This window comes from Callithrix jacchus, chromosome 5 (assembly GCF_049354715.1).
Source record: "Callithrix jacchus isolate 240 chromosome 5, calJac240_pri, whole genome shotgun sequence".
Lineage (NCBI taxonomy): Eukaryota > Metazoa > Chordata > Mammalia > Primates > Cebidae > Callithrix > Callithrix jacchus.
The window spans coordinates 89,112,462-89,135,509 of record NC_133506.1 but is presented as its reverse complement, the minus strand read 5'-3'; the positions used below and the strand labels follow the sequence as shown (position 1 = coordinate 89,135,509).

At 50.2% G+C, this 23,048-nt stretch overlaps 1 protein-coding gene and 1 long non-coding RNA gene across 2 annotated transcripts; one reads left to right on the top strand and one right to left on the bottom strand.

The window, feature by feature from the left end:
• Positions 1-10,295: 10,295 nt before the first annotated feature.
• Positions 10,296-11,501, bottom strand: LOC144582608 (uncharacterized). The gene is made up of 2 exons (XR_013535657.1): positions 11,366-11,501; positions 10,296-10,465 (listed from the first exon to the last, which is right to left on the bottom strand). It is a non-coding gene; the product is annotated as an uncharacterized LOC144582608 (long non-coding RNA).
• A 692-nt stretch (positions 11,502-12,193) lies between these two features.
• SMARCD2 (SWI/SNF related BAF chromatin remodeling complex subunit D2) lies at positions 12,194-23,012 on the top strand. Its single transcript, XM_035300421.3, has 13 exons — positions 12,194-12,420; positions 16,971-17,155; positions 17,344-17,386; positions 17,536-17,658; positions 19,631-19,786; positions 20,377-20,472; positions 20,604-20,705; positions 20,849-21,010; positions 21,168-21,265; positions 21,448-21,583; positions 21,703-21,825; positions 21,956-22,057; positions 22,135-23,012. Exons 1-13 carry the CDS (start codon positions 12,205-12,207, stop codon positions 22,186-22,188), a joined length of 1,596 nt encoding a protein of 531 aa, XP_035156312.1. The 5' UTR covers positions 12,194-12,204; the 3' UTR covers positions 22,189-23,012.
• The last annotated feature ends 36 nt before the right edge of the window (positions 23,013-23,048 follow it).

Genomic DNA, 23,048 nt, shown 5'->3' with positions numbered 1-23,048 from the left:
AAAATGGGCTTGCTCTAGCTGACCCATGTCTTTATGTGAAGGCTGCTTTCCTGGAGAAACGGAGAAGTCATTCCTTCAAATGGATAATTGCTCTGCCCCAGGCAATCATGGCTACGGGGCTGTGTTATAGAAGTTGGTTGAACCTGACGAAAGTGGGAGAAATTCTAGCTAGAGAGCTATCTGCTTCTGAAGTTGCATCTATCTTCTCTCTCTCTCTCTCTCTCTTTTTTTTGTTTTTGTTTTTTTGGGGGGTTGTGGGGGGAGACAGAGTCTTGCTCTGTCGCTCAGGCTGGAGTGCAGTGGCATGATCTTGGCTCACTGCAACTTTCACTTCCTAGGTTCAAGCAATTCTCCCACCTCAGCCTCTAGAGTAGCTGGGACTACAGGTGCACGTCACCACACCACACCCGGCTAATTTGTGTATTTTTAGTGGAGACAGGGTTTTACCATGTTGGCCAAGCTGGTCTTGAACTCCTGACCTCAAGTGATCTGCCTGCCTTGGCCTCCCAGAGTGTGGGATTACAGGGGTGAGCCACTGCACCCAGTCTGCATCCCTTTTTGACTATATTGGTTTCTGGGTTCCCCAAATCTGCTGCTTCCTGATCCCTCAAGGCTTTCTCCCTTACCCGCTGTTTATTCCTGGGGCTATCAGCATCTGACTCAGGGGCCGTTTGTTCATTACAGAGGCTAAATGGTTAGTTAGGGTCAGTGCAGCTTTAACCAGAATTAGAACAGACAGATGAAGGGTTAAAATCTGGAGAGAGTACTAAATGAATTGACCTTGGCCACCCCATCAGTCAAGGTGAGGATAAAGTCTGGGCTAAGGGAATAAACAAAATCCAGGTAGAAGGTCACAATAAGTCCAAGACAGTGAGAGTATAAAGCTCCAGAATTTGGTAACCAAAGTTAACTGTTAAGGTTAAGCTGGTTTTAACCTTCTGTCCTGATGTGTTAACTGCCAATTAGAACTGACTTGGAACAGGGTTTCTGGAGTGAGGAGTGTAGTTAACTTTTATCAGAGTTCTTTCCTGAGCAGGCATTGTTTCTGCACGGTCCTTGTCCTCTTGGAGTTTATACTGGAGGGGAGTGTGGATGGAGACAGTTGCAGACAAAAGCCACTGCACAATATAATAAATATTCTTGCAGAAACCTAGACTGAGTGTTCAGGAAAACACAGAGCAAGAAATTGATGCTGACATTTGGAGGGTGGAGATTCTTGACATGGAAAATTCCAGAGGCTGTGACATTTGAATTGGCCTTGAAGGATAAATAGAAACGCTTGCATGGCAGATAACTGGGAAAGAGCAATTATTCATTTAATAAATACGTATTTGTGTTTAACTTTATGCCAGGTATGTTTCCAGGTAGTTGGGATGCAATAGCAATTAAGACAAAGGCCCTGCCTTGAGGAGTGTCCATCCCAGTGACATCATGGGCGAAGGAACCACAGTGTGCATGACTTGGCATGTTCAGGGCAGAGTGCAGTATGGTTTCATGGTGGATACATAAGCTGTTTCTGTGAATGTATACATCTCAAAAGAAGAACAAAAATTAGAATCAAAAGAAAATCATTGGGGATAATAAGCATTGTTGTTTTTTGTGTTTTTTTTTTTTTTTTGAGACAGAGTCTTGCTCTGTCACCAGGTGCCAGGCTGGAGTGCAGTGGCTCGATCTCTGCTTACTGAAACCTCTGCCTCCCAGGTTCAAGCAATTCTCCTGCCTCAGCCTCCCAAGTAGCTGGGACTACAGGTGCATGCCACCACCCCCAGCTAATTTTTGTATTTTTAATAGAGACGGGGTTTCACCATGTTGTTTTATTTATAAAACAATTTTGGGCTGTTGAGGAAGAAGGCTGGAGAGGCAAGGTGAGGACAAGGAATTAGGCCATGCTAAGAGGTTTAGCACAGACTCTCCTGTAAGCCTTTGGCTTTTCAACACTTTAGAGTTCTGGAACCCTTTTTCAAAAGAAATTCTGCATGGTCACTCCACACATAAAACAATAAAAGTAGAGCTGCTTGGTTGAGGGGCAGGGGTGGGTATGGGCAAGAGAAGGCCCACAGTTTTTCTTGTTTGTTTTTTGAGATGGAGTCTAGCCCTGTCACCCAGGCTAGAGTGCAGTGGGGTGGTCTCAGCTCACTGCAACCTCCACCTTCTGGATTCAAGCGATTCTCCTCCCTCAGCCTCCCAAGTAGATGGGACAACAGGCATGTGTCTCCACGCCTGGCTAATGTTTGTATTTTTTTGTAGAGACGGGGTTTCACCATCTTGGCCAGTCTGGTCTCAAACTACTGACCTCAAGTGATCCATCTGCCAAAGTTCTGGGATTACAGGCGTGAGCCACAGTGACCAGCCAGCCCATAGTTGAAAACCCACTGCTGAAGGTATTGGAGGGCACACAGATGTGAATAAATGGAGAGATGTGACCAGATTTGCTGTCTTGAGATAAAACTGGCAGGGGGCATGCAGTAGGATGGTCAGTTAGCAGCGAGGCCACTGGGTTAGGGAAGACCTGATCTCGGGTGGGTGGGCTGGATCCAAGAGAGATCTGGGAGGTAAAACTTGATGACTAAGAGTAGAGGTTAGCAGCCAGGTGTGGTGGCTCAGGCCTCCAATCCCAGCACTTTGGGAGGCCGAAGTGGGCGGATCACAATGTCGGGAGTTTGAAACCAGCCTAGCCAGCATGCTGAAACCCCGCCTCTACTAAGAATACTAGTCGGGCATAGTAACTCACACCTGTAATTCCAGCTACTCAGGAGGCTGAGGCAGGAGAATCATTTGAACCAGGGAGGTGGAGGTTGCAGTGAGCCAAGTTCACTCCACTGCACTCCAGCCTGGGCAACAGAGCGAGACTCTGTCTCAAAAACAAACAAAAAAGAATGGGGGTAGCAGGAGAGCGAATGGTGATTCCAAGTGAGAGCAGAATTAAAATCATTAAGGAGTGAAACCCCAACTCTACAAAAAAATACAAAAATTATCCGGACGTGGGGGCATGCACCTGTAGTCCCAGCTAGTCAGGAAGCTGAGGTGGGAGGATCACTTGAGCCCAAGAGGTCAAGGTTGCAGTGAGACATGATGATGCCACTGCACTCCAGCCTGGACAACAGAGCAAGACTGTCTCAAAAAAAGATAGTAAAATAAAATCGTTAAGGCTTTCTCTACTCTCCTCTTTGCTTTTGGCTGTCAGTGCCCTGGGCATCTGGTTGTGCCACTCCATCTTCATCGGCTTTCACTTGCCAGCAAGACCAGTTTGAATGTCTCAGCAGGGCAGGGCTGGCCCTTCGCCATGTCCTCATACCCTTACCCAAGATAGGTATGGGGAGGAGAGGCAGACTGAGAGAACAATGAGATATTGATTTGGAACAGATGGGTTTAAGTGGCTAATCCAGCAGGGAGTTGGAAATATGGATCTGAAGCTCCATAGAGAGGTGGGATTGGAGTTGGAGATTTAGGGTCATCAGAAAATAGAGAGTAATTGAACAATTAGGAGTAGATGAATATATCTAGGTAGGTCAAGTATAGACAAAATATCTAAATATAGAAATCCCCAAGACAAGGACATTTAGGGACCAGAAGAGGAGTCAGAATAAGTCAGAGATCCCATTAGAGGCCCTTCCCTTAGTGTTCTTCTATGGTAGTAGTCTGGTTTTTTGTTAAATTTTTTAATAGGGACAGGGTCTCCTTATATTGCCTAGGCTTGTCTCAAACTTCTGGCCTCAATGGATCCTCCTGCCACAGCCTCCCAGAATACTGGGATTACAGGTGTGAGCCACCCATGGCCCAGACTGATTTTTTGTTGTTTTTTTGATACAAGAGTTTCAATCTTGTTGCCCAGGCTGGAATGCAATGGTGTGATCTCAGCTTACTGCAACCTCTGCCTCCCAGGTTCAAGTGATTCTCCTGCCTCAGCCTCCAGAGTAGCTGGGATTATAGGCATGCGCCACCACTCCTGGCTAATTTTGTATTTTTAGTAGAGACAGGGTTTCTCCATGTTGGTCAGGCTGGTATCAAACTCCCAACCTCAGGTGATCTGCCCACCTCAGCCTCCCAAAATGGTGGGATTATAGGTGGGAGCCACCATGCCCAGCCTAGAGTGTTTTTTTAATTCTACTAGTAGCTCTGGGTCCAAATTGAAAAGCTAGGAGGAGATCACTTCTGCGAGAGTCTAAGAAGTAAGCAGGAAGAGACTTGTTAGACTGCAATGCCACCCAGGTCTCTGTGTCATAACCCTCTTCCTGGCGTAGGAAGAAAACAAGAGAAAAAGTGGTAGAATCATGCCCCAACCCTTGGTTCCAGAGATTCCAGGAGTGTCACCTGGGCTGGTTGTAGCCTTGAAGCCCACTACTTCTTTTTTATTTTTTATACTTTATTTTTTAGAACAGTTTTAGATTTACAGAAAAAAATGTGAGCAGATAGTACAAAGAGTTCTATATTCCCCTCTTCCTAGTTTCCCCTATTATTAACACCTTCCATGAGTGTGGTACATTGGTTACAATTAATGAACCAGTATTGATATATTATTGTTGTTAGCTAAAGTCTGTATACATTAAAGCTCCCTGTTTGTGTTATACAGTTCTGTTGGTTTTCACATATGCATAATGTCATGTATTCACTGTTACTATATCATACAGAATAGGTTCACTGCCCTAAAAATGCCCTGTACTTCACCTAATCACCCCCATACCCTAATCCCTGGCAACCACTAATCTTCCTACCATGTCTATAATTTTGCCTTTTATAGCATCCTTTTTAATGGCTGCATAACATGCCTCATGTGGATTATCCAGCCAATCCTTTATTGTAGCACACTGATGGTGTAACACAACTTAAAGAAAACACTAGAAATGTAACACCAAACCTTGGATTCACACAGGAGCAAATCACACTTTGCTGACCTGGCACAGGACTCACTTGCCCATGTGCTCCCACTTAGGTGTGGGAGCAACATTTCATGATCTTTGGGCAAAGGAGCCGTTCACATGTAAAACACAACCTTGTAAACCAGAAGAAAATATCTGGCATTCACTCTGATGGAAGAACCAAAGCAAAGTGATAAACACTATCTGTCAAATTTATTTTCCAATGGAGCCTTTCCAAATTTCTGGGGTTTTCCTTGCCAGTTCCTTGTCACAGCATCACTGGAAGCAAATGAAACCATTGTGGTTTTTCATGATGTTCTGAGCTAGGCAGCGGCGGTCCCAGGGCTTAAAGCCTACTTCTTTTCTTTTCTTTTTTTTTTTTTTTTTTTTTTTTTTGAGAGGGAGTCTCTGTTGCCCAGGCTGGAGTGCAATGGCATGATCTCGGCTGACTGCAACCTCTGCCTCCCGGGTTCAAGCAATTCTCTGGTCTCAGCCTCACAAGTAGCTGGGACTATAGGCGCATGCCTCCATCTCCATGCCTGGCTAATTTTTGTACCTTTTTTTTTTTTTTTTTTAAAGAGTCTTGCTCTGTCGCCCAGGCTAGAATACAGTGGTGCGATCTCAGCACACTGCAGCCTCTGCCTCCCTGGTTCTCCCTGGTTCAAGTGATTCTCCTGCCTCAGCCTTCTAAGTAGCTGGGACTACAGGCATCCACCACCACGCCCAGCTAATTTTTTGTATTTTTAGTAGAGATGGGGTTTCACCATGTCAGCCAGGATGGTCTTCATCTCCTGACCTCATGATCTGCCTGCCTCAGCCTCCCAAAGTGCTGGGATTACAAGTGTGAGCTACCATGCCCGGCCTAATTTTTGTACTTTTAGTAGAGATGGGGTTTCACCACATTGGTCAGGCTGGTCTCAAACTCCTGACCTCAGGTGATCTGCCCATCGCGGCCTCCCAAAGTGCTGGGATTACAGCTGTGAGCCACCATGCCCGGCCCAATGCCCACTTACATGCTGGTGTCTGCTCCCACCATTGCAAGTCTCTACTCATCAGGCTTTTTACCTGCTAGACTGTGCTGACTGTAACAGTATGTGTGTGGAGAAGTGACCACAATGTGCTCACAGAAGAGGAGCTGTCTCCTACATTCGGTGGTCTGGCAACACAGATTCTGATTCTCCTCATCCTGTGCAGCTTCATGCCTTTAACTCTTACTCTGTCTTCTTTGCCTAACTTAGCTGTTACCTCCTCCAAGAAGTCTTTATTAATCCCTTTCCCTCATTAAAGGACTCCTGTTTCCCCATGGTACCTTGTGAATATCTTATCTTAGCAGTTGTCATGTGGGGAAATGATCTGTTTATTCATTTATCTTCTTTACCAGCATATATCAGGGACTGGCACATACAAGTTGTTCAGTAAATAGTTCTCAAATGCTGAGTACAGCACCTGCTACATTACCTTGACACTCAAGCCTGCTGCCCTAACTGTCCCTTCCTCTCCCTACTCATCATCCATGTGGGAGACGGACACTTCAGCTGCCGGGGTGCTCCAGCTGGGACAGGCTCTGGTACAGCCCCAGCAGTGCTGCCATCTTGGTAAACATTTCCCACCATGACCAGACTACTCACATTGCTTCTCAGGAAATTCCAACCCCCTGAGGGACATCCGGACTGAGGAATGATCCTTTGCTGGGCTGCTCTAGGGCAAGCATTGGGCCAACTTGCTCCAAGGGCCCTTCTCCAAACTACTTGGTGGGTGCTCCCTTGTCTAGCTGGGCAAGGAACCACAATTCTCAGAGTCTGTGCTGGGAATTGTCCCATTGGCTGTGTTTGTATTAAACATTATTAGTTTGTTAAATACTTTTTAGTTCCATTTAGTCTCTTTGAGCATCTATAGATATAACAGGGTCTAGCAGTTATAGGAAAGTCCCTCCTCTAAACTGGAAGCCTGGAACCATAGAAGGACTCAGTAAAAATTGTTGAATGAAGTCCCTGAGAAGTGGGCACTGAGCAGAATAAATACCAAGGGAGGAAGAGAAAAAGACATTCCAAGCGCAGGGAATAAAGGCAGGGGAATGTCGCCTCCACTTCAGAGTGCTCTAGGAAACTGTTCTGATTAATCAGGGTCTATCAATCAACTTGTTTTTCTCTGAGTCTCTATGACACTGGCATTTCAGTTTTTTGTTTTCATTTTTTTTCCCAGAGACAAGGTCTTACTCTGTAACCCTGGCTGGAGCGCAGTGATCAGAGCTCACTACAGCCTCCTGGGCTCAAGTGATCCTCCTGCCTGAGCCTCCCAAGTAGTTGGGACAACCAATTTCTTTGCAAGTAATAACAGACCAGACACACAGCTACCAAAAATCAGTGGTAAGTAATGGTTAGTCCCTAGACTGTGGATTCTAGAGCCAGATGAGAAACAGATTTGAATCCTAGCACCACCGCAGTGGGGGTGGGCAAGTGACTGCTTCTCCATGCCTTGATTTCTAAAACAGAGTTAGAGCCAGGCATGGAGGCTGGTGCCTGTAGTCCCAGGTACTTGGGAGGCTGAGGATGGAGGATTGCTTGAGCCAAGGAGTTTGAAGCTCCATTAGTCAAGCTATGATCATGCCACTGCACTCTCATCTGAACAACAGAGTGAGACCCCATCTCTTAAAAAAAAAAAGGTAAAAACAGTGTCTACCTTATATATAGTACCTACCTCATATGTGTTGTGAGGATTAAATGAGCTAATATACATAGCAAATACTCAGTAAATGTTACCTATTCTCCCCTTACTGTGTAGGAAATCTTCCTTTATCCCTACCATGCCTCAGATATCCCTGTTCCCTGACACCTTGAGGATATTTTATCATAACATATTAACTCATTGATATTATCTGATATATCTGATATTAACTGATATTATTGTTTATCATTCTCACCCACTGCACTCAAAGATTGTTCACACATATTTGTTAAGTTATAATAGGGATCAAGAGAGACACAGTATATACCCCAAATAATTGAAAACAGGTACTCAAATACAAATATATATTCATAGCAGCACTACTTGGAATAGCCAAGAAGTGGAAGGAGCCCTGCTGTTCATCAGTAGATAAATGGACAGCTAAATGGTAGCTCATGCCTTTATCCTAGCACTCAGGGATACCAAGACAGGAGGATCACTTGAGCTAAGGAGTTTGAGACCAGCCTGGGCAATATAGTAAGATACTCTCTTTTTTTGTTTGTTTGTTTGAGATGGAATCTCACTCTGTCACCCAGGCTGGAATGCAGTGGCATGATTTGGGCTCACAGCAACCTCCTGGGTTCAAGCAATTCTCCTGTTTCAGCCTCCCTAGTAGCTGGGACTATAGGCACATGCCACCACACCTGGCTAATTTTTGTATTTTTAGAAGAGACGGGGTTTCACCATATTGGTCAGGCTGGTCTCGAACTCCCGACTTCAGGTGATCCGCCTGCCTCGGCCTCCTAAAGTGCTAGGATTACAGGCATGAGTCACTTTTTAATTATTTATTTACAAATAAGACATATAAAATATATAAGACATATATAAAATAAGACATATATAAATAAGACAGCAGGCCAGGGGTGGTGGCTCATACCTGTAATGCAAGCACTTTGGGAGGCCAAGGTGAGTGGATCACCTGAGGTCGGGAATTCGAAACCAGCCTGACCAATATGGTGAAACCCCGTCTCTTCTAAAAATACAAAATTAGCCAAGTGTGGTGGTGTGTATCTATAGTCCCAGCTACTCGGAAGGCTGAGACAGGAGAATTGCTTGAACCCAGGAGGTGAAGGTTGCAATGAGCCCAGATCGTTCCACTGCACTGCAGCCTGGGTGACAGAGTGAAACTCTATCTCAAAAAAAAAAAAAAAAAAAAAAGACAGCATCTTGCATCTCACTGTATTGCCCAGGCTGGCCTCAAACTCCTTAGCTCAAGTGATCCTCCTGCCTTAGTCTCCCAGAGTGCTAAGGCAGATCACCTGAGGTTCGGAGTTCAAAACCAACCTGACCAACATGGAGAAACCCCATCTCTACTAAAAATACATAATTACCCAGGCATGTTAGCACATGCCTGTAATCCCAGCTACTTGGGAAGCTGAGGCAGGAGAATCGCTTGAACCCGGGAGGTGGAGGCTGCAGTGAGCCCAGATCGTGCCACTGTATTCCAGCCTGGGTGACAGAGTGAGACTCCATCTCAAAACAAACAAATAAATAATAATGATTTAAAAAAGAGAACACATTGTGTTATATACATGCAATGGAATATTATTCAGCCATAAGAAAAAATGAAGTACTGATACATGCTACAAAATGGATGAACCTCAGAAACATTATACTAAGTGAAAGAAGCCATGCCCAACACCCACCTATTATGATTCTATTTATATGAAGTATCCAGAATAGGTAAATCTAGAGACAGAACCCAGATTTGTGAGTGCCAGAGGTTGGGAAGAGGGAGGAATGAAGAGCAACTGCTTACTAAGGATGAAGACTTTTTTTTCTTTTTTTTTTTTTGGAGAAAGAGTTTCGTTCTTGTTGCCCAGGCTGGAGTGCAATGGTGTGATCTCAGCTCACTGCAGCTCCACCTCCTAGGTTCAAGCCATTCTGCCTCAGCCTCCCAAGTAGCTGGGATTATGGGCATGCGCCACCATGCCCAGCTAATTTTGTATTTTTAGTAGAGACAGTGTTTCCCCACGTTGGTCATGCTGGTCTCAAACTTCCAATCTCAGGTGATCTGCTTGCCTTGGCCTCCCAAAGTGCTGGATTACAGGCATGAGCCATCATGCCCAGCCAAGGATGGAGTTTTCTTCTGGGGTCATGAAAGTGTTTTGGAACTAGAGATGGTGGTTGTACAACATTGTGAATGTAATATATACCACTGAATTGTGCAATTTCAAGTAGTTAATTCTGTTATATAAATCTCACCTCAATTTAAAAAAGTAGCCAGATGTGGTGCATGCCTACTCAGCTACTCAGGAAGTATCACTTGAGCCCAGGAGTTTGAGACCAGCCTGGGCAACCTAGCAAAACCCTATCTCAAAAAATATATATATACAAATCTTAAAAAGATAAATTGAGAGAGAAAAAGATTCTGCCTTTGTAGTTTATATTTTAGTGGGTGAGCCACATCAGACAGTAAATCAGTACACACCTAAGTAATGACATACTGTGATAATTACTTGATAGTAGGTAAGGGTATGAGAGAGCAGAGAGGCTTTGAGGTGGGAAGTAGCTTGGCAGTTTGGAAAACTGCAAGGAGACCATCGGAGCTGACGCTTAGAGAGCCATAGGCAGTGATTTAAAATGAACCCAAGGAGATAAGCAGGGGCCAGGTCCTACAGAGCCTTAAATGTCACAGGAGGGAGTGTGACATTCAATCTAAGAGCAATGGGGAGCTGGGGGAGGGTTTTAAACAAGGGATTAACAGGAACTGAGTTATATTTAATGATTTGAGCTGCTTTATTGAGACTGTCTCACTCCGTCACCCAGGCTGGAGTACAGTGGTGCGATCTCTGCTCGTTGTAATCTCTGCCTCTCAGATTCAAGTGATTCTCATGCCTTAGCCTCCAATGTAGCTGGAATTACATGCCTCGAGCATTTTTGTACTTTTAGTAGAGACAGGGTTACATATTAGAGACAAGATACAAAGATGTACAGATGAGAAGTAATTTCTAAAAAGCGCTGGAGAACTCTACTATAAAAAGGATCTGGGGTGCTATGATGCAAGGAAGGAAGCATTACTTGGTTGGGGCTGAAAAAAATAAAGCAATTATAGTAAAAAAAAAAAAAAAAATTTGATCCCAGCTTCTTGAGTGTGGTCCGAGAAGCAACAGCCCAACTGGCAGCCTGTTAGAAATGCAGAGTCCTGGGCCCTACCCCAGACCTCAAGAATCATAATCTGCATGTTTACTAAGAGCCTCAGGTGTTTTTTATGTGCTCATTAAAGTTTAAGCAGCACTGGTCTGTATCACAGCAAGGAGAACCAGACCATCAGACGGTAGGCTCCCTGGCACAGCTGAAGCATTTTCAAATACTTTGATACAGGACAGTGTATCTGAAGATACTGCATTTTTGAAAATTAAGTGCTATAAATACTGGAGAAAGACCTCTTTTTTTTAAAAACTGCGGGGAGATTTCTCATAAGCCAAATTTCTTTTGACTAGAAGCATTTTCTGGGGAGTAAAGTACCAGGCTTCTTTAAAGTGAGGCAGAGCAACGTTAAAAATGTGCGATAAGAACTCAGTCTTGGCCAAGTCGACCGTTCACCAGCTGGGTCAAGTCTGGAGTCGCCTAGGTCCCTTGGCAGTTCTGAGCCACCAGGATGAGGGTTTACAGGAAGTCGAATTGGCTGCTGTTCTGCTCCAGAGAGCAGCTGAGTCTTTTTTGTTTTTAGACAGAATTTTGCTCTTGTCGCCCAGGCTGGGGTGTGCAATGGCGCGATCTCGGCTCACCGCAACCTCCACCTCCCGGGTTCAAGCGATTCTCCTGCTTCAGCTCCCAAGTACCTGGGATTATAGGTGCCCGCCACCACGCGCGGCTAATTTTGTATTTTTAGTAGAGACAGGGTTTTTCCATGTTTGTCAGGCTGGTCTCGAACTTCTGACCTCAGGTGATCCGCCGCCTCAGCCTTCTAAAGTGCTGGGATTACAGGCGCGAGCCCGCGCTCCCGGCTCTCAGATGGGTCTTTAACGCGGAAGATGCAGAAAGGAAACTTGACAAAACTATTTTGTGAGTGTGGCCGGGGAATTCGGTGAGGGTGCTACACGGAAAAAGTAGTACCAACCGCTCATTCACTGTGAAGCCCGTAAGTGACCTTAGACCTCTAACCCCGCGCCTCACTCCGCCCTTCCGTGCGCAGCTTCCGCTCCCGCCCCTCCGGCAAAGGGCTGGCCAAGGGGTGTGGGCGGGGCTCTGAGGTCGGCGGTTAGGGGCGGTGCCCGCTGGGGGAGGGTCTCGCGAGGGGCGGGATTCGAGGAGACACTCGAGCATTGGGCACCAGGTAGAGGCGGGGTCTAGGGCTGGGCTGAGTTGGGCGGGGCAGGGAGTTCGTAGCCGCCTCTGGGTAACTTGACTCGGGCAGCCAAACCTCCAGAGGCCGGGGACGGCAGGCGGGCCCGCAGCGGATCCTGGATCCGGAATCTCCCGGGCAGGAGCGGAATCTGTCCCGAACCAGGTCTGTGAGGAACTCGCAAACTTGGATTAGGAAATCCTGGAGCCCGGATCGACAAACCCCGGCACCCGGAATTAAGATCGCCAAGTCCCGGATCACGGAGCACAGAGCGCGGAGCGGACTCTACGCGGAGCCCGGATTCCGGATCGCGGCACCGCGGGACGGGACGGAGCGATGTCGGGCCGAGGCGCGGGCGGGTTCCCGCTGCCCCCGCTGAGCCCTGGCGGCGGCGCGGTGGCCGCGGCCCTGGGAGCGCCGCCGCCTTCTGCGGGACCCGGCATGCTGCCCGGACCGGTGCTTCGGGGACCAGGGCCAGCTGGAGGCGTGGGGGGCCCCGGGGCCGCCGCCTTCCGCCCCATGGGCCCCGCGGGCCCCGCGGCGCAGTACCAGGTGAGCAGAGAGGACGCGAGCCGACGGGGGCGTGCAGCGCCGTGAGGGCGCCTGGGCGGGGGGCTGAGGGGGGCTCGAGTGAGGGCCCTGGGGAGTGCCTGAGGAACTGTGGAGGGCGGGTAGGGACCCTCAGGGTGCGGCGAGTGGCGGTGGAGGAGTGGGGAAAAGGAAGCGTGTTCCGTAGCGGAGGGCTGGAAGCAGCTGGAAGGCCTGGGGGCTTCCTCGCACAGGGATTCCGAGTGACTGGGAGATGGAGGAGTTTGGGGAGCCAGAGAATTGTGGGCAGGTGGGTTGGGAAGTTTAGGATAGGAGGGCTGGGAAGTGATGAGAAAGTTTGGGAAAGGGCCCTCGCTGAGAAACCGTGGTTACCCTGCATCGGCCTTGGTCCCACTCCAGGTCTGCCCTGTTTTTTCTGGTTAGGAACTGGCCGAGCTGAGCTCTAGCGTGTCTGAGATAGTTCCCGGCTGCTAATGAAGAGGAAGGAGCCTGGCGTCCCACAGGCACGGGACGCGGAGGCTAGGGCCAGGGATTCCAGCTTGGGCACCGGCGGACTTTACTCCTGAGGCAGGGCCTTCGCTGGCGAGGACTCCAGCTTAAACCAGAGACGGTGGTGGCCAGGCCTGAAGGGAGGCCCAGCCCAGTCACAGGCCGCCTCTCTTCTGGCCTTTCTGCCTGCTGTCATAGTGTCCAAGAGTTGATTAGTCTGGACGTGCAGAGTGGAGCCCTGCTGGTCTGGGGCGGGAGGAGTCTGCGAGAGTTGCTTCAAAGAGTGTCGTCCTGACCCCTTTGGGGTTTGAGAGCTGCTTAGGTTGCAGCTTCAAAAGCCCTTGCAAGGCAGCGACTTCTGCTCAGTGTGTGAGGACCTCAGCCTGACCCTGCCGGTCCCCAAGTCTGCTGTTCAGGTTGCCCCAGAAGGCTTAGAAACTGCCCATCTGCCTTCCCACCAGCTCTGCACTTCTATTTGGCATTCAGGTTCTAACTCGGCCACATCCCAACCCATGTGCCCCAGCATTTGACGCTGGTGTCTTCCTCATCTCCCCGGGTCTGTCGTGAGGCTTCTCTGTTTTTGACTCAGGTCTCCAGGTGGAGGTCCTTAGGGATCCTCGTGGAGTATACACAGCCCACCTGCCCCCTGAGCCTCATTTCTAAGGAGATACTTAATTAGGGACACTGACTGGATTTCTTTTTCCCCCTTACTAATTCTTCCTCCTTAAGAGAAAACAAAGGGTCTGGGTATGGGCAGAGACAGACCTGGTCCCAGAGACTCCAGCTGAGGCCCACCTTGCTCTCCGCCTGGGGATTCATGGGCCCAGGGTGTTGCTGAGGGCTCCATGCATCAGTTATTGGCACCCTCAGACCTGCTCTCTGACACCTGGCCTGGGCACCACCTGTGGGCCTTCGGCCTTGGACAGACCTGGAACAGACAAGCGGCTCCAGTTTCCTTGGCATGTAAGCCATAGGAAATGTGCCCTTCGGAAAGCCCCTGAGAGGATGGATTCCACAGTGTTTGGTGGGGGTGGCCTTGGGCCTGTAGCAAGGCCAAGCTGGCTGGCTGGTTAGGCCTGGTCTGCTAGCTGGGGGGATGTTGGAGATGGCCCTGAATCTGAGTTTCCCATCCCACTAGCTTTCCTCTTCCTCCTGGAAGGAGAGGTAGATGGGAAGGAGAACCCAGGCAGCTAACTGTGGCTGAGTTTGAAGAGGATCCTACTTGCCCTCTTTTCAAGTCCAGTTGTATGACTTCTGGGAGAAGGGACTTTAGATCTGGGGAACAAAGGGATTCCTATCTGTTAGGGCTCGTGAGATGTGCTGGAAACTCTATTTGAGGCCCAAGCTGAGCAAACAGGGGAGCCTGTTGAAAGAAGGGAAGCAATGACCTCCCTCCCTCCAGAGGGTGGCCCTAGCTGTGGATCACAGGTAACAGGAGCCTAAAAAAGAAAAAACCCTCCAGGGCTGGGTGTGGTGGCTCACACCTGTAATCCCAGCACTTTGGGGGAGGGTGGGGGCCAGACAGAAGGATTGCTTGAGACCAGGTGTTCAAGACCAGCCTAGGCAACATAGGCTGTCACCTCTTAAAAAAAATTTAGCCAAGTGTGGTGGTATGCACTTATGGTCCCAGGTACTCAGGATGCGGTAACAAGAGGATTGCTTGAGTCCAAGAGTTCAAGGCTGCATTGAGCTGTGATCCTGCCACTGCACTCCAGCCTGGGCAACAAAATAACAAAAACCACAGATTGTTGGGTTCACTCCAGAGAGTTCAAAAAGTTCAAGATACTTTTTACTCACGGGAGGGTGGCAGTAGTTTCTCCAACCGAGGCCCTCAGGCCCAGTCTCCAGGAGCATCAGGGCCACATTTTGGGCAGGTCAAAGCATACTTGCCTGAGCCCTGGATGCCTCACCTCGCGGCCACAGCATCAGACCCAGCCTCCTGCCCTGCTGCCCTTGGTGGTGGTGGTAGACTTAAGCTTAGAATATGGGCTGGTGCCAGGCCAAGGAAGAGGAGGGCGTTGCATCCTTCTGGGGTTCAGGGGATTGAGCCAGGGCTACCTGGTCCTGCTGCAGGCAGGGAGTTTGGGAGGCTCAGAGTTCTAGACTGTGTTTTTTTTTTTTTTTTTTTGAAGGGGGAGGAGTTGCTGGTGCCTCAAAGCCCAGGTATGGAGCTTGGCAAGGCTCGGCTGGGACTTAAACTGTTAGCAGCCTTCCCCTGGGGCCCTGAGTGAGCTGGGGGCTCTGGGCCCGGGAAGTCTGTGGCAGATGTCTGGGTGGAGCCTATTCCAGGCCTCGCCTGTGTGGCCTTGTCTTGGGACTTCCTGTTCCCCCTAGTACCTGGCCAGGAGGGATGGGTGGTGCTGCAGGTTTTGTGAAAGCCCCAGCAGGGAGCTTCTTGGGGGTCACAGGGCTGTCGCTCACACTCTGCAGGACCCACTGCTTCGATTTTCCCTGTCTTTGTCTCGGGCACTAGGAAAAATCTCAAGTCTGGGATGTCTGCACCCTGAGCTTACAACTGTAGCCACACTTCGTTTTTTTCTGTAATCTCAGGCCAGAGAAAGAACCATCCTTAAGGCAGAGAAAGAGGCTGTCTTGCCTTTCAACAGCTCTGATTAATCTCTTCCTGATGGAGAGAGACTTTGGCAGGACTCCCAAAGCCCCAGAGCCCCCCACTTTGAGCTTTATATTCTCCCAAACACTTCCTCCCACCGTGCTCCTGCTCTCCCCATCCTCATGTCTGTAGGTCATGTTTCTTTCCATCTCCACATCTGGTCAAGAATCTGACCCTCTGTGTTGGGAACATGGGTTTGGTGTGAGATGAAGAGGCTGGGGAAAAATCTCATCTCCTTGTTGCTGGGGTGGGGGAGGGTCCTTTGATTTGGTACAAGTCTCCACCCTCCTGGGCTTGGTTGGCTGGTTGTGCTCGTTGCATAATCTGGGCCCTGGGGCCAGCCCTGTGAAGCTGCCAGGGACAGTGTGTGCGAGGCAGAGCTGCCAAACAGGCCTTGCAGGCAGCAGCCATGGGAGGGAGGGGCGGAGGTGACTCTCAGATGGGTTCCACAGAAATGTTGGGGAGCAAGGCCTCAGGTGGGAAATCCTGCAGGCATCTAAAGAAACTATTTCTGTTTCCCACTTTCCTGTTGCTCAGCCTGGGCCTCTGATCCTTGCCTCCCAGGATCATTTTAGATCCCCTTCTCTAGCTTGGGATTGCCGGGGCTGCACGGAGCTGGAGCCAGTCATGGCTGTCAGGTGGTGCCTAGACCATGGGCAGAGTCCAGGTCCCAGCTGCTGTTTCCCACAGGCTACCCAGGAGCCATAGCTTCCCTTCTGGGGTCTTCTGGCATAGGGGTGGTAGTAGGGCAGTAGGGAGGTGAAAGGAGGGTCCAGTTCTGGGCTGTGGATAGGGGCTTCATGGTGACCAGACTATCCCTGTACCCTGCCTGAGGCCACCCCCACCAGCTGGTACACATTCCAAGCCATCCTGTTGCAGCCCTGCTCACCTGGGGTGCTGCTGCCTACCCGACCCCTTTCTCCCTTGGCCACAGAGGATAGGAATTGGGGCTCTGCCCGTTGGCCTGCTCATACCATAGTACACCCACCCCTCTGCCTGGCAGTGACACTGCCCCCATGCCTCCCAACTGTGCTTCTCCCTCATGATATGGGGGAAAGAGGAGGGCAGGGCTTGGTGAGACCATCTGAGGGAATAGGGACAGGCTTGTCCCAAGGAATAGGGCACAGCATGCTGGGGCTGGAAGGTGGCAATGGGCCCTGAAAAGCTCCCCTAGGCCCTTCCTTCTGCAGGCAGGACCCTCCTCCCAGCCCAGGTTCTGGCAGGCCTCATTTGCTGGCACAGCTGCCAGGGTGGTTGCAGGGGGCAGGGCAGGTGTGGTTTACACTCTGTGCTCAGGTGCCCGCTCCTCTTTGTTCCTGGTGCTCCAGCAGGGCTCTGACTTGCTGCTCCAGCAGGCCCGACCTAGGTGACGAGAGGGATGGAGGGCATGGGCTATGGGTCCCAGAGGGCCCTGCCCCTGACCTATGCATCCCCGTTGGCTCACTTCCCCCAGCGACCTGGCATGTCACCAGGGAACCGGATGCCCATGGCTGGGTTGCAGGTGGGACCCCCTGCTGGCTCCCCATTTGGTGCTGCAGCTCCACTTCGACCTGGCATGCCACCTACCATGATGGATCCATTCCGAAAACGCCTGCTTGTGCCCCAGGTGCAGCCCCCCATGCCTGCCCAGCGCCGGGGGTAAGAGCATCCTGTTTCTCCCACTCTACCTAACTCGGCTCTGGTGGTGGTAGAGGGTTTGCTTCTATCTTAAGAGCTCTGGTGACTGAGGAACTGGGGTAGAGGGTCCTGGAGACAGGAGGGGTGTTGGGGGGCAAGTGTCCTTTTTTGGACCATTGACCTCTTAAGTGGGTTTCTGTCCTCCCCAGGTTAAAGAGGAGGAAGATGGCAGATAAGGTTCTACCTCAACGAGTAAGTGTTGAGAGGAGGCCTGGAGGCCTGCCCAGTGGCCGCCTGGGGGTGGGCATCCATCTCCCTGAACCCTGGGCTGCAGGAGGAAGGGAGGAAAGAGTCAGGCTTTGGCTGAAGCGAGCTGATGAGCTCCTGCTACCTTCCTCCAGATCCGGGAGCTTGTCCCAGAGTCTCAGGCCTACATGGATCTCTTGGCTTTTGAGCGGAAGCTGGACCAGACCATTGCTCGCAAACGAATGGAGATCCAGGAGGCCATCAAAAAGCCTCTGACGGTATGTGTGGCCCTGACCGCCTCCAGCCATCCCAGGTTTCCTTGCCCTCCATCCACTTGTTTTCCAGGGGCCAAACGAGTCAGGCTAGAGCTGGTTTTTCACATGCAGGATGCAGCCTGCTAGTAAAGCCCAAACTCTGGAATGTCTTGGGACCAGTATGTTTCAAATGAATGTATGACAGTAGAAAATCTAAAAATACTTCTCAATAGTACTAACCATAGTAGTAAAGGTATTCTTTCATGAAATTTTTGTTTCAGATAAATATGCAGACCTTGGGTCATAATTGAAAATGTAAATCTTGGCTGGGCGTGGTGGCTTAAGCCTGTAATCCCAGCACTTTGGGAGGCAGAGGCTGGTGGATCACGAGGTCAAGAGATCAAGACCATCCTGGTCAACATGGTGAAACCCCGTCTCTACTAAAAATACAAAAAATTAGCTGGGCATGGTGGCACGTGCCTGTAATCCCAACTACTCAGGAGGCTGAGGCAGGAGAATTGCCTGAACCCAGGAGGCGGAGGTTGCGGTGAGCCGAGATCGTGCCATTGCACTCCAGCCTGGGTAACAAGAGTGAAACTCCATCTCAAAAAAAAAAAGAAAATGTAAATCTTATAGGTCGTAATCAAAAGTTTGAAAACTACTAGACTAGAAGATAAAGGTAGTTCCTTTCTCCTTTCCTATCCATAGAGAAGCTTTTCTTTTTTTTTTCTTTGAGACAGAGTCTCATTCTGTTGCCCAGGCTGGAGTGCAGTGGCGCAATCTTGGCTCACTGCAACCTCCACCTCCCAGGTTCAAGCTATTCTCCTGCCTCAGCCTCCCGAGTAGCTGGGACTGTAGGCACATGCCACCACACCCAGCTAATTTTTGTATTTTTAGTAGAGACGGTTTCACTATATTGGCCAGGCTGGTCTCAAACTCTTGACCTTGCAATCTTCCCACTTTGGCCTCCCAACGTGCTGGGATTACGGTGTGAGCCACCACGCCCAGCCTCTTGTTTTCTTTTGAGACAGAGTCTCGCTCTTTTGCCCAGGTTGGCGTGCAGTGGTGCGATCTTGACTCACTGCAACCTCTGCCTCCTGGGTTCAAGCCTCCTGCCTCAGCCTCCCAAGTAGCTGGGACTACAGACATCTGTCACCACGCCTGGCTGATTTTTGTATTTTTAGTATCACCATGTTAGCCAGGCTGATCTTGAACTCCTGACCTCAGGTGATCCGCCCACCTTGGCCTCCCAAAGTGCTGGGATTACAGGCGTGAGCCACCATACCCGACCGAGAGGCTTTTCTAATAATAATCTAGAACAGTCCCCTGAGTCGTGAATGAATGCTTTCCAGGAGACTAGGATATTTTGGGGCCATGAAAGGTGTTTGAGTTTCATGTAAGGTGTGAGCCAGAGGCTGCCAATTTGCCTGGTCAGTGTGTATGTGTTCCTCTGTCACACCATAGCACCAGTCTGACTGTGCTGGCATTGTTGGTGATGCATCTCTTTCCCTGTAAAATGGTGAGTTCAGCTGGATGAACTCATGCCTGTATGGTGAGTGGCTCATGCCTGTAGTCTCGGCACTTTAGGACGCTGAAGAAGGCTGATCACCTGAGGTCAGGAGTTCAAGACCAGCCTAGCCAACATGGTGAAACACTGTCTTTACTAAAAACACAAATTAGCTGGGCATGGTGGCACCTACCTGTAGTCCCAGCTACTTGGGAGGCTGAGGCAGGAAAATGGCTTGAACCTGGGAGGCGGAGGTTGCAAGTGAGCCGAGATCATGATACCGCACTCCAGCCTGGGTGATAGTGAGACCATGTCTAAAAAAAAAGAAAAAGACTGGGACTTATTACTTCTGATTCCCAGTGCCTGACAATGTGCCTGGCTGGCTGCTGGTGCTCAGTATTGATTGTTGAATGGTTCATATGAGAAGACGGGGTAGTACTGTGTCCCAATGTCTTGGTTACCTTCAGTTGATTGCCTTTCTCTCTTTAGCAAAAGCGAAAGCTTCGGATCTACATTTCCAACACATTCAGTCCCAGCAAGGCAGAAGGCGACAGTGTAGGAACTGCAGGGACCCCTGGGGGAACCCCAGCAGGGGACAAGGTGGCTTCCTGGGAACTCCGAGTGGAAGGAAAACTGCTGGATGATGTGAGTTGGGGAGGGAGGTGTCTGGAGGGGAGGAGGCCTGTGTGGGTTTAGGACTGGGACCAAGGAGTTTGAGACTAGCTTGAGCAGCAGAGCTAGACCCCGTCTCTACAAAAAATTTAAAAATTAGTTGGGTGTGATGGCATGTGCCTGTAGTCCCTGCTACTCATATAAGTCTGACGCAGGAGGATGGCTTAAGCCCAGGAGATTGAGCTTCAGTGAGTTATGATCACGCCACTGCACTTCAGGCTGGACAGAATGAGATGGTGTCTCAGAAAAAAAGACTGGGCCAGATACTTGGGCGCTTCCAGAGAAGTCCTGCCAAAGGGAGGGGGCGCTGCACCAAGCCAGTTAAAGATTGATTTGTGTGATTATTATGATGCTCCTGCAGATGGCAGTTGTGTCTCGAGGAATTACCTCGTGGGCTGCAAGAGGGCGCCATTTCCCCGCCTCCAGTCTTTCTTCCTTCAGGGCCTGGAATTCTCAGTACCCTGAGCTGCAGGGCTGAAATGGGACTCCTCTTTTTTGGGATTTAGCACAGCTTGAGATTTGAGAGCTCAGCAGCACCTTCTCACACCCCTTTCCATCCCCAGCCTAGCAAACAGAAGAGGAAGTTTTCTTCATTCTTTAAGAGCCTGGTCATTGAGCTGGACAAGGAGCTGTATGGGCCTGACAATCACCTGGTGGAGGTAAGAGTGGGCCTGGGGCACTGAGGCAGGCTGACGTACCAATTTGGCAGGGAAATGGCGTCAGGCCCTTTGGAAGGCCCTGTGTTCACACTCACCCCCTTGGTGATAAGCCATACTTCTCTCCCTGCCAGTGGCACCGGATGCCCACCACCCAGGAGACAGATGGCTTCCAGGTAAAACGGCCTGGAGACCTCAATGTCAAGTGCACCCTCCTGCTCATGCTGGATCATCAGGTGACAGAGGCCCCGGGGTCATTTCTGGGACCACAGGGACCCCTCAGGAGAGGAGTTCGTTGCTATAAACTCTTTCTGTCCTTGCCCAATTTTCCTGCTTTTACTACAAGAACCCATCCTGACTCTCCTCCATCCAATTCCAGCCTCCCCAATACAAATTGGACCCCCGATTGGCGAGACTGCTGGGAGTGCACACACAGACGAGGGCTGCCATCATGCAGGCCCTGTGGCTTTACATCAAGCATAACCAGCTGCAGGACGGGCATGAGCGGGAGTACATCAACTGCAACCGCTATTTCCGCCAGGTTAGCCAGATGCCAGCCCCTCTGCTATCTCAACCCTTGCCTTGCCTGCTGGGCTACTCCTTGGCCACAGCCTGCAGACTGCTGCTCTCACTTGTCCTGGAATGGTCTACTCCGCTGTGCCCACAAGGCAACGATGAGCCTTTGGTATTTCCTCTAGATCTTCAGTTGTGGCCGACTCCGTTTCTCTGAGATTCCCATGAAGCTGGCGGGGTTGCTGCAGCACCCGGACCCCATTGTCATCAATCATGTCATTAGGTAAATGCAAGGAGGACAGGAAGTCTCTGCTAAGAGCAGTTTGACCGTTGGCTTGAACTAAAGCCAGAGAACAAGTTTCCTGCTCCCTAATTGTGTGTGCACAGAGACTGGGCCCCAGGTTTGGTCCAGGTGGGCAGGATGAAGACATCTATGTACCTTCCCTCCCCATGTGCTGCCTGCAGTGTGGACCCAAACGACCAGAAGAAGACAGCCTGTTACGACATTGATGTGGAGGTGGATGACCCGCTGAAGGCCCAGATGAGCAATTTTCTGGCCTCTACCACCAATCAGCAGGAGATTGCCTCCCTTGATGTCAAGGTGGGCCCTCTGCCTCTGCAGCTTCCTCTGGGGTCCAGGATAGGGGTAGGCTGGCAACTCTGGCTCAGTCCTTTGTGTTTAAGCTTTGGGGGCAGTCTGACACATGTACCCCTCCCCAGATCCATGAGACCATTGAGTCCATCAACCAGCTAAAGACCCAGAGGGATTTCATGCTCAGCTTTAGCACCGACCCCCAGGACTTCATTCAGGAATGGCTCCGTTCCCAGCGCCGAGACCTCAAGGTGTAGTCCTCTTTCCCGAGGGGGACTCCTGTGTAATGCTCTGGGATTTTTACCCACAGCAGTTCAAGGGGTGGACTGGCTCAGGGGTGGGAATTGATTATGCTATGGCTTTCCTCCTGGCTCTTTGCAGATCATCACTGATGTGATTGGAAATCCTGAGGAGGAGAGACGAGCTGCTTTCTACCACCAGCCCTGGGCCCAGGAAGCAGTAGGCAGGCACATCTTTGCCAAGGTGAGGGTCTGCCCTGTTTTCTCTCCTGTGGTTGTGGGTAGCAAAGGCCTGAGCCACTTGGTCTCTCCCTTCTCCAGGTGCAGCAGCGAAGGCAGGAACTGGAACAGGTGCTAGGAATTCGCCTGACCTAACTGCTCAGGGATCTCTTCCTTTCTTCCCAGCCCTGGAGACAGACCACCCTCTGGGTCCTTGCTGGGGCCTCAGACATGTAGATTGGGGTGAGGAGTGTCTGCTGTCACCCTCTACTCCGCAGCTTTAGTTTTATAAATGTAGTGATAGGATTCCTTGTTGCTTGGTCCCCAAAGCCTTATTCTTTTTGCATTGGCTTTAATTGGGTTCAGCAGATGCCTCCTCTGCCCCGTGCAGGCAGGCCCAAGTAGGACTGCTGGAGGCTGTGCTTTGTAACAATTTTGGAACCAAAGGCTGCTGGGTTTGCATGTTTACAGACAACCCCTTGGGGTGAGGGTCAGAGCTGGCTCTGGGGAGCTGAGCCAGGAAGAGGAGGTTCAGCCCAGACTCTTCCTAGCCTTTCTAAACCAAAGTTCTTTGCCATTCCTACAAGCCCAGCCTTGCTGCTGGTTTTTTCCTTTCCTTTGGGTATTTGCACTATTTTGGGAGCAAGTTTTCTATGTGGGAGCCACTTTTTTTGTACAGGGGAAAGTTGGGGGTTTTCAGGGAGCCCTGTTTGGTGCCTCCTTGTTTTCTTTCCTCAATCTATGCAAGCGGCTCTGGCCGCCATCATCTCCTGGGATGCCAGAGGGCTGCCTCTCCAGTGGTGTGGGCCGTGGAGGGGATACTCCAGTTCTCTAGCATGGCCTGAGGTATGGGTGTGTGCATGGGGAGGCTGGGAGGATCGGTGTTACCCTTTGGAGTTTGGTGAGGAGGATGGGCCTAGGGGCTTGGCGAGTGCCACTTCTGGCAGGTTTGGAAATTTCCAAATAAATCCTTTTGTCTATTGGTGGTACCTGGTCCTTGAACAGCGCAGCCCTCA

What these genes read in the sequence shown, in the direction of transcription:
- SMARCD2 (XM_035300421.3), top strand. Translation starts at nt 12,205, where the DNA reads ATGTCGGGCCGAGGCGCGGGCGGGTTCCCGCTGCCCCCGCTGAGCCCT. An exon ending in CTGACAATCACCTGGTGGAG is followed by an intron (nt 20,473 to 20,603) that starts GTAAGAGTGGGC and finishes TCTCCCTGCCAG; the next exon opens with TGGCACCGGATGCCCACCAC. An exon ending in GCAGGCACATCTTTGCCAAG is followed by an intron (nt 22,058 to 22,134) that starts GTGAGGGTCTGC and finishes TCCCTTCTCCAG; the next exon opens with GTGCAGCAGCGAAGGCAGGA.